Genomic DNA, 10,879 nt, shown 5'->3' on the forward strand with positions numbered 1-10,879 from the left:
AAATGTGGTATATGACCCTCAATGTACTCTTGTAGCAGTTTCATACTCATAGACAACAAAATCTGCTTATATCTGACTAAACAAAAAGCCAGTTTTATATCTACTGATAATTCAGTGTTATGTGTTTCAATGTTTTCTTCCCATTCACTCAAAAGATGGCAGGATTTTTAAACAATTTGTAGTCTGTCAGCAGGCCAGGCCTTATCAACAATGTCAGTACAGTAATGGGAATTAGTGATCATGATGTTAACATAGTAACTGTGGTTATGAAAGTTACTAAATCAGTTCAAGAATGATAAGAGAGTGTTTCTGCTAGAAACAACAGCTGTTAACATCTCACTTACACAGTGAACTGACATCACTTACTTCCAGTAAGATGGATGTAGAAGAATTATGGGCAAAGTTTAAGCAGATCGTAAATCACTGCCTGGATAATTATGTGCCTAGTAAGTGGATTAGTCATGGAACAGACCCACCATTGTTTAATAATGAGATTCTGAAAATGCTGAGAAAGCAGAGGCCATTGCACTCTCATTTCAAAAGGGAATGCACAAATGACAAGAAGCAAAGGTTAATAGAGATTCATGCTTCTGTGAAAAGAGCTATGCATGAAGCATTCAACACCTACCACTGTCATACTTTAGCAAAAGATCTGGCACAGAATGCAAGAAAATTCTGGTCCTATGTGAAGTCACTAAGTGTATCTAAGACTTCCATCCAGTTGCTTGTTGACCAGTATGGTGTGGCAGTTGAAGATAGCAGAACAACAGCCAGAGTTTTAAATTTCATGTTCAAGAAATCATTCATGCAGGAGAATCATACAAACATACTGTCATTTGACCATCAAACAGGCTCCCATATAGATGCATAATAATAAGCATCCCTGGCATAGATAAACAACTGGAGGAGTCAAAAACAAATAAGTAACTAGCTCCAAATGAAATTGCAATTCAGTTTTCCGAAGAGTACTCTAAAGTATTGGCCTCTTACCTAACTTGCATGTATCACAGATCTCTTGCCCAATGCAAAGTTCCAAGTGACTCGAAAAAAGTGTACACTACTGCTGTATAAAAGAAGGTTAAAAGAACAGACCTGCAAAATTACAGACCAATATCCCTAACATCAGTTTGCAGCAGAAGTCTTGAACATATTCTCATTTGGAATATAATAAATTTTCTTGAGACCAAGCAGCTTATAACCACAAATCAACATGGTTTTAGAAAGTAGCACTCTTGTGAAACTCAGCTTGCTCTCTTCTCACATGAGATGCTGCAAACAATGGATAAAGGGCAACAGGCAGATTCCATATTTCTAGATTTCTGGAAAGTGTTTGACATGGTACCCCATTGCAGGCTGTTAAAGAAGGTATGAACATTTGGAATAAGTTCACAGATATGTGAGTGTCTGTAAGACTTCTCTTAAGTTATAGAACCCAGTATACTGTCCTCAATGGTGAGTGTTCATGAGAGACAAGGGCATCGTCAGGAGTGCCCCAGGGAAGTGTGACAGGGCCACTGTTATTCTGTATATACACTACTGGCCATTAAAATTGCTACACCAAGAAGAAATTCAGATGATAAACAGGTATTCATTGGACAAATATATTATACTAGAATTGACATGTGATTACATGTTCACGCAATTTGGGTGCATAGATCCTGAGAAATCACTACCCAGAACAACCACCTCTGGCAGTAGTAACGGCCTTGATACACCTGGGCATTGAGTCAAACAGAGCTTGGATGGCGTGTACAGGTACAGTTGCCCATGCAGCTTCAACACGATACCACAGCTCATCAAGAGTAGACACTGGCGTATTGTGACAAGCCAGTTGCTCGGCCACCATTGACCAGACATTTTCAATTGGTGAGAGATCTGGAGAATCTGCTGGCCACAGCAACAGTCGCACATTTTCTGTATCCAGAAAGGCCCGTACAGGACCTGCAACATGCAGTCGTGAATTATCCTGCTGAAATGTAGGTTTTCGCAGGGATCGAATGAAGGGTAGAGCCATGGGTCATAACACATCTTAAATGTAACGTCCCCTGTTCAAAGTGCTGTCAATGCCAACAAGAGGTGACCGAGACGTGTAGCCAATGGCAACCCATACCATCATGCTGGGTGATACGCCAGTATGGTGATGATGAATACACGCTTCCAATGTGCGTTCACTGCGATGTCGCCAAACACGGATGCGACCATCCTGATGCTGTAAACAGAACCTGGATTCATCCGAAAAAATGACGTTTTGCCATTCATGCACCCAGGTTCGTTGTTGAGTACACCATTGCAGGTGCTCCTGTCTGTGATGCAGTGTCAAGGGTAACCACAGCCATGATCTCTGAGCTGATAGTCCATGCTGCTGCAAACGTCGTTGAACTGTTCGTGCAGATGGTTGTTGTCTTGAAAACGTCCCCATCTGTTGACTCAGGGATCGAGACGTGGCTGCACTATCTGTTACAGCCATGCAGATAAGATGCCTGTCATCTTGACTGCTACTGATACAAGGCCTTTGGGATCCAGCAAGGCATTCCGTATTACCCTCCTGAACCCACCAATTCCATATTCTGCTAACAGTTATTGGATCTCAACCAATGCGAGCAGCAATGTTGCGATACGATAAACCGCAATCGCGATAGGTTACAATCTGACCTTTATCAAAGTCAGAAACATGATGTACGCATTTCTCCTCCATACACGAGGCATCACAACGACGTTTCACCAGGCAATGCTGGTCAACTGCTGTTTGTGTATGAGAAATTAGTTGGAAACTTTACTCATGTCGGCACATCGTAGGTGTTGCCACGGTCACCAACCTTGTGTGATTGCTCTGAAAAGCTAATCATTTGCATATCACAGTATCTTCTTCCTGTTGGTTAAATTTCACGTCTGTAGCATGTCATCTTCATGGTGTAGCAATTTTAATGGCCAGTAGTGTACATAGACAATTTGGTGTTTAGAGTGGGCAACAATCTGCAGTTGTTTGCTGATGATGTGGAGATGTACAGTAAGATGTCAAAGTTGAATGACTGGAGGAGGATACAAGATGATTTAGACAAAGTTTCTAATTGGTGTGATGAATGGCAGCCTACTCTAAATGTACAAAAATGTATCTTTGTGGGTGAGTTCAAAAAACAAACACATAATGTTTATAGGGAGCTAATGTAACTTATTCGTGAGCACCATTTGGGTGTCTGGGATCTGTATCATGTCACATTAAAGGATGACATCAAAGAAATTCAGAGGTGGGCTGCTAGATTTGTTACCAATAGATTTGAATGACATGTGAATGTTACAGACTTAGTTCAGGAACGCAAATGGGAATCCTTGGAGGGAAGGTCACATTCTTTTCAAGAAACACTATTAAGAAAATTTAAAGAACCGGCATTTGAAGCTGACTGCAGAACTGTTCTACTGCCTCCACCATACATTTTGCATAAGGACCATGAAGATAAGATATGAGAAATTAGAACTCAAATGAAGGCATATAGACAATTGTTGTAACCTTCCTCTATTTGTGAATGGAACAGGAAAGGTAATGACTAGTAGTGGTATAGGATACCTTCCACCATGCACTGTATGGTGAATTGTGGAGTAACTATGTAGATGCAGACATAGAACATACAAATATGATCATTTCCAGTTATTTTCTTCATGCATCCTGTCCAAAATAGGCAAATCTGGGACTCTGAGTAAAATAGTGTGAAACCTCCACCTCTGGGAAATGTGCTCCATGACCAGTACTATTCACAGAAGGTATTTCATAATGGAAAACAAATGCAAGTGTCCACACCTATAACATTCAGAAGGACATCAACTGACAATTCTTGGTGAAGATATCAAATTATCAAGAAGAATGCCCTAAAACCTATAAGACATTGTACACAAAAAATACTTCCCAAAGATACTCAAAGAGTGGAAAAGGAATATTACCATTTGAAGGATTACATTATAAATTAAATCTGTAAATAATTGTATAAGTAGCTGCTATTGTTAACAAACCTAAAAAATTATTGCTCTGTGTAAATATGTGATACTGAATGTTTTATATCCTTGATTTGCCCTATATTATTTACACACTACATAATGTAATGCTACAGGAGCAAATAAAAAAAAAAAACATTTCACAAGTAACACTTGCTGATGGATCTTTTAGGTAGAAGAAGAACATATGCATTGTTGGGCAGCATTTAGTTCAAAATCGAGTTAAAACAAGTTCATCCCAGCTTTATGTGGCCATAAGTATGCACACCATGGCTGTATGTTGTATAACAGCAACCCCAGCTTGTTTCTTGCATTCACAGTCACTTTTACTCCCATAACACATGATTCTATGCTTACAAAGTGAGGTCACTGATTGCAGAGGTCATCGTATCCTCACTTCATGTTTCTTTGTTTCCACTTCCCTTTCTGTTTCCCTTTCCTCCTTCCCTTCCCCCTTTTCTGTCCTATTTCCTTTTCATTTCATTTCTCTATTGTTTTACCAAGTTCTAATTTATTTTCTCTTAAACTACAAATACAAAGTGTCTCCCATTTATACTCAATTTGCAAAACTCTTTATTCCAGTCTTTTCACAACAAGAAGTAATAGGATATATTGACTTTTTTTTATTATTTCCAGGTTGTGATGACATTATCCGGCAACATAAAGCTGCTTGTCTGAGGGTAACTTCACTGCTTGCATGTAAAGACATGCTGTGGATTGGGACAAGTGCAGGAGTTATCCTTAATATGCGACTCCCACACATCACTCCTTCTACAACTAAAGTTACCACAGTACCAACAGCATCAGGTTAGTTTATGGGAAATACAGCCTCAAAATGTTTTCATCATGCATCCCTTAAAAATATTTACACTTTTGGGAAAAAAATGAGTATGTCATTTTAGAGATCTCCAATTCACTCAAGATTTATTGTTGCAGTGGTGCATATGGTGTACATGAAATGATTATGTTTACACAGCAATAGCATGAACAGTTCTGAGGTACCAGGTATTGACCCATGCTGAAACACCCATATAGTACATGGTGTAGACGCCACAGGTGGCAATGCTGGTGCTGACTCTGACATCCATTGGATCATAAAGATGGTGAATACTGTCCTGGTATATGTTATTGCATACCTACTAAAACTATTCACGTAGTCCTGTAACATTTGTGGGTTGACAAGCCACATGAGTCACTTCTTGTCCCATCATATCCCACACATACACAATTGGAGGCAACTCCGGAGATTGTGCTGACCAGGGAAGTTGTTTCACATCTTGCAGAGAATGTTGAGTTTCATGGGCCATGTGTGGGTGAGTATTATCCTGTTGCAACAACAAATCACCTTCCTGTTGCAAGAATGGCAAAACAATGTGTCTAACAACATTCTGCATGTACCAAGTGCTGGTTAGCATCTCCTCCAGAAACAGCAAAGGTGAATGAGAGATGTAGCTTATCACACCCCAGACCAGAAGGCCGGGGATGGGGCCAGTGTGTCTTGGACAAATGCACTCTGTGTGAAAGTGCTCACCAGGCCTACATTGTATACACAAACAGCCATCACTTGCATGCACCTGCTTTCATTGCTGAAGGCCACGCCATGCCATTCCACCTTCCAAGTGATCCTCTCATGGCACCAATCGAGTTGATGCATATCAACGCTGTGGTGTGAATTGAAGATGGGCTAGAGAGGTGCATGACTGCAGTCCCACTGTTTCACAGCAGTTCATGTTTGGACATCTGGGCTCACAAGCTCTCATATTTGTGCTGTGGTAGCTGTAGGATCTGCCACTGCTGCGCTTACAATAGGATGATCGTGGTGGGCATCTGTGCTGCATGGACATACAGAACCTTATCATGTGTGAGAATGTTCATGTGACCACTCATGCCAGCATCACTGCAAAATTGACACAGCACTTCCACCTTATGTGGCAATATCTCAGAAAGACCATCTGACCTCTCAGAAGGCACCATTTGACCTCTTTCAAACTTGCTCAGTTGGCTGTAGGAAGCACGTGTGTGTCTCTGTGGCATGGTTGACTGATTGCTGCACACATGTGCACCACAGTGAGCCTTCTAGCTGTGAGCATTCTCTATTAAAGGGTAGACACAGATGGCACTCTGGTAGCTAAGCCACAATGTTATTGATTGGCGGACAACACTGAAACCATTATCAGTACATCTACCACCATCCACATGGTCATATGCTGTCATCGGATCAAAATTGACATTGTCTTTCCAAGTCTACCAATTTTTTTTCTAGCAGTGTATACAAAAACCAGTTAGATTGAGAATATTAACTGGAATTTCTGAATCCATAGTAAACAGCTTCTCTAGCTCTCTTCTTTAGGATAAATATATTGACATCATTAATGCAAAAAATGGTATAAGTTCATTGTCTGGTTCAATTATCATTTTATTAAGTTAGGGAAACATCACAAATTTCCATACATACTTCTAATATCAGTTATGTAAATTGCATTGTAATATCAATAAACATGTGCTTATTGATTCCATGTTTTTACTTTGCACTGTCAACAGCTCCATTTCAAACAAATCTCATTTCTCTTGCCAGTTTCTGTTGGATGTAATTACAGGTTGTTTTGGCTGAAATGTTAAAAAAAATCAGAGAATAAACAAAATAGTTATGACATTTTCCATGTTCTTCCTCTTCTGTGGCTTTTATGAAACATGAAGATCCATCTTAATCTGTATTTAGTAATTATGTTCTTGATTTTTTCCATCGTATTATCATTGTTCCACAGCTGTCATATGTCTTTAATAATTTTATCTGTACACCACTTTGACTACCTACTAAGTGGAAGTCTTCTCTCAGGCATCATCAACATTACTTTTTTGGCTTGAAGGTGTGCCAGTATATGAGTCACATGTACTATTCATAGAATTGTCAATGCCTTCATTGTGTGGACAATGGTAGGGGGTTTCACTAAGTCTTGTCCATGGTCATTAATGTTTCAGTCACTGCTTTCACATACTTCCCAGTAGTCTCAGTTTCATATTCCATTTAATTTCCATACATTAATAACTCGAGTACTCAGCATTCATCTTGGGAAAAAAAGAAACAAGGGGTGAGATGAAACTAAATGAAAGATTCTATACATGATGCAGGTGTAATTATAAAATGAATAACAACAAATAACATTTTAAAAAGAATTTTTGCTGGTCATATTATGAAAGACAAAACATCCAAATTGAAAAAAAAAAATTACAATTTTCGTACATTAGAGGGAATATTAGTAAATAATTGTTAATCTCATGCATTATCATAAGAAAGCTTATTAAGGAATTGTCTCTTGTATCAGAAAAATGAGCCAAACCAAATTTATAGCCATGAAATGGTATAATGGCATGATATAGTATTACAGTAATGTATCTTGATGACTTACACACAATCTCAGCATTACAGGGAGTCCTCCAGTATCTTTGCCTTAGTTGGATGCCCTTATTTCTTCCAAAGAAGACAACCTTGATAGTGTTGGAAGTCCTTCCAATATATTTGGTAACTGAAAAAAAGGATTGGGTAAACATAGCCTGACGTTTGCAAAGAACAATTTATGTGCAAATTGTCATGACAGGTGCTGCGAAACATGTAGAGTTCACAAGATTCTAGCACCAATTCATCTGTATCCATCAGTGGTCACCAATTTTAGACTGAAACTTACAGCTTGGGGCCAAAGATTCTTCTCTTGTGATAATTGTACACTGGAGAGGCAAAGAAACTGGTACACCTGCCTAATACTGGGCAGGGCCCCCAAGAGCAAGCAGAAGTGCCACAACATGATGTGGCATGGACCCAACTAATGTCTAAAGCAGTGCTGGAGGGAACTGACACCATGACTCCTGAAGGGCTGTCCATAAATCTGTGAGAGTATGAGGGAGTGGAGACCTCTTCTGAACAACATGTTGCAAGGTGTCCCAGATATGCTCAATAATGTTTGCATCTGGGGAGTTTGGAGGCCATTGGAAGTGTTTAAACTCAGAAGAGTGTTCCTGGAGCCACTCTGTAGCAGTTCTGGACATGTGGAATGTTTCATGGTCCTGCTGGAATTGTCCAAGTCTAATAGAATGCACAACAGACATGAATGGATGCAGGTGATCAGACAGGAGGCTTACGTACATGTCATGTGTCAGAGTCATATCTAGACACATCAGGGATCCCATATCAAACTAAGTGCACATACCCCATGACATTACTGAGTCTCCACCAGCTTGAACAGTCCCCTGCTGTCATGCAGAGTCCATGGATTCATGAGGTTGTCTTCATACTCGTACAGGTCCATCCGCTCGATACAATTTGAAATGAGACTTGTCCAACCAGGCAACATGTTTCCAGTCATCAACACCCTAATGTAGTTGTTGACGGGCCCAGGTGATGCATAAAGCTTTGTATCATGCAGTCATCAAGGGTACACGAGTGGACCTCCGGCTCCAAAAACCCATATCAATGATGTTTCATTGAATGCTTCACACACTGACACTTGCTAATGGCCCAGCATTGAAATCTGCAGTAATTTGCAGAAGGGTTGCATTTCTGTCACATTGAACAATTCTCTTCAGTCATTGTTGGTCCCATTCTTGCAGAATCTTTTTGTGGCCTCAGCGATGTCAGATTTTTGATGGTTTGCCATATTCCTGATATACACAGTACACCCATGAAATGGTCATATGGGGAAATTCCCACTTCATCCAACCTTGAAGATGTCATGTCCTACTGCTCATGCGCTGACTGTAACACCATGTTTAAACTCACTTAAATCTTGATATCCTGCCATTGTAGCAGCAGTAACCAATCTAATAACTGTGCCAGAGACTTGTTGTCTTATATGGGCCTTGCTGACTGCAGTGCTGTATTCTGCCTGTTTACATATATTTGTATTTGAATACACATGCCTATATCAGTTTCTTTGGTGCTACAGTGTAGGAGAACTGGGATATTAATAACTACGTTGATTGTAGTGTTGTAAGCTGTGAGTCGTTTAGCCAGAGAAGTGCTACCACATGAATTTAATGCTAGAATCCTGTTCACATCACATGCTATAATAATGGTGATAAGTGATACACACCACTGTAGTTACAGCGTAGAAATGTTGTGAAACAATTACTAATTCTCTTTAAAACCATACATTTACCACACTCATATAATCTTGTTATGTTTTACTTTCACTTTTTCTGTTCTCATAAATTGTAATGCTGTCTTTCATGTGCCAGTTGAATCATTTTGCTATACTCTTGTCCCAAGGTTGTATGCTCCAGTGCTGTCTTTGAGAGAAAATAAATAATCTATTAATTTGACAATCCCTAGAACAGTTTTTCCCTTCATGCTTATTGTTGATGAATTTAAATAAGCAACAAAATTTTTCACAGCTTATTAATAATGAACAATTCTTGTAATTTCATAGGAATGCCACATGGCCATACAGGACATGTACGTTTCCTGACATGTGTGGAAACTGGCTATCAGCATGTCACAAAGGAATCTTTAAAGCAACAGTCAGGAATGTTTGTACGTCAGGTTGGGAGGAGCAGAGGTGAAGGCAGCAGTTCAAAATCAACTCTTCTTGTAATCTCAGGTGGAGATGGATATGAAGATTTTCGTACATCAGGTGTATCAGAAGTAGCTGGTCGGGAGGACTCTACTAATCACTTATTACTGTGGCTTGTATAAGCTGCATATAATTGCTACTTATTTACCTGCTCAGACTAGTCTACTTTAATGTGTACATTTGTGTTAAATAACCTGCTGTTACCTGTGGGTAAAGCTTGTGCTAGTCACTCATTTTGTACATTAATGCAGATCACTGTAAACATCTCATTACATCCCATAAAGTATTTAGTTACTTTTATAAGTAAGTTATGTCAGCATTTAGATTTGAACACAATGCATTATTTATATCGATGAAGAGATCTTATGATTGAATAATTGTTAGCTATATAAAACTGATTGACTAGTTATGATTTTGTTTATATGTAATTAGTCTATTGGAAAGCAGCTATGTACATATAGTAGTATCACTTCTGCAAAAGGAAATGTGAGTTAGCATTAGTGATATGAATTTGATACTTCTATAAGTGATTCAGTATTAATCTCATTCAGAAATGTCAGTGTGCATTATGAGTATTTTTTCCAAGACATTAGGAAGTGTTATGTTGCTTAAATGTGACAGTTCTGTTTTTGGAATAACTGAGTCTGGAAAGCTACACTGTAATTTGGAAATATTTACGCTTTCTGTTGAAAATAGCAAGATACCAGATTTTATGGTTGTGTGAGAGTCATTTCATTTTTGAAATGGCACTGATGGTGGTGATATGTAGTTCTACTCCAGTTTGTTGATACTTGTTTTTAATAATCAGCATTTTATTTTCATAATGAATGATGCAAACATCCCATGAAACTTTATATTGTTAATTGTTATTGTATACATGTATTTTGTTTAAAATGATATATTTCTTTAACATGATTGTGATAAGTTACTTTGTGTGTGTGTGTGTGTGTGTGTGTGTGTGTGTGTGTGTGTGTGTGTCAGAGAGAGAAGAGGGAGGGAGGAGGAAGAGAGGAAGAGAGAGAGAGAGAGAGAGAGAGAGAGAGAGAGAGAGAGAGAGAGAGAGAAGAGCAATTGGTGAAAAGGGAAAAAGAAATGTTAACTGAACATTGTTACTTAGTTAACTACATTCTGGCCATGATTGATCTTAAAAGATCTCTATAAAGCTAATAAATTTTTATAGCAAACTGTATTCAAATAAAAAAAATCTGCTAGCCTTTCTTGTAATATATACAAAAGAAAATAGACTATGACTGGTATGTAACACTGCTCAAGGAATGATCATCTAATAAGACATTGTTTTACAGACAAGAGGCAATTGTACAACAACAAAA

General features: G+C 38.8%; 1 protein-coding gene across 1 annotated transcript in view; it reads left to right on the forward strand.

Annotated features, from left to right (window-relative positions):
* The window catches only part of LOC126248595 (rho guanine nucleotide exchange factor 17), a 650,439-nt gene extending 639,843 nt beyond the window's left edge, over nt 1-10,596 (forward strand). The window contains exons 17-18 of the mRNA XM_049949719.1: nt 4,621-4,791; nt 9,405-10,596. Of these exons, the coding sequence (XP_049805676.1) occupies nt 4,621-4,791; nt 9,405-9,670 (437 nt within the window). The 3' untranslated portion in view covers nt 9,671-10,596. The remainder of the gene's footprint in view (nt 1-4,620; nt 4,792-9,404) is intronic.
* Nucleotides 10,597-10,879: the final 283 nt, after the last annotated feature.

The sequence above is a fragment of the Schistocerca nitens genome, chromosome 3 (genome assembly GCF_023898315.1).
Source record: "Schistocerca nitens isolate TAMUIC-IGC-003100 chromosome 3, iqSchNite1.1, whole genome shotgun sequence".
Taxonomy (NCBI): Eukaryota; Metazoa; Arthropoda; class Insecta; order Orthoptera; family Acrididae; genus Schistocerca; species Schistocerca nitens.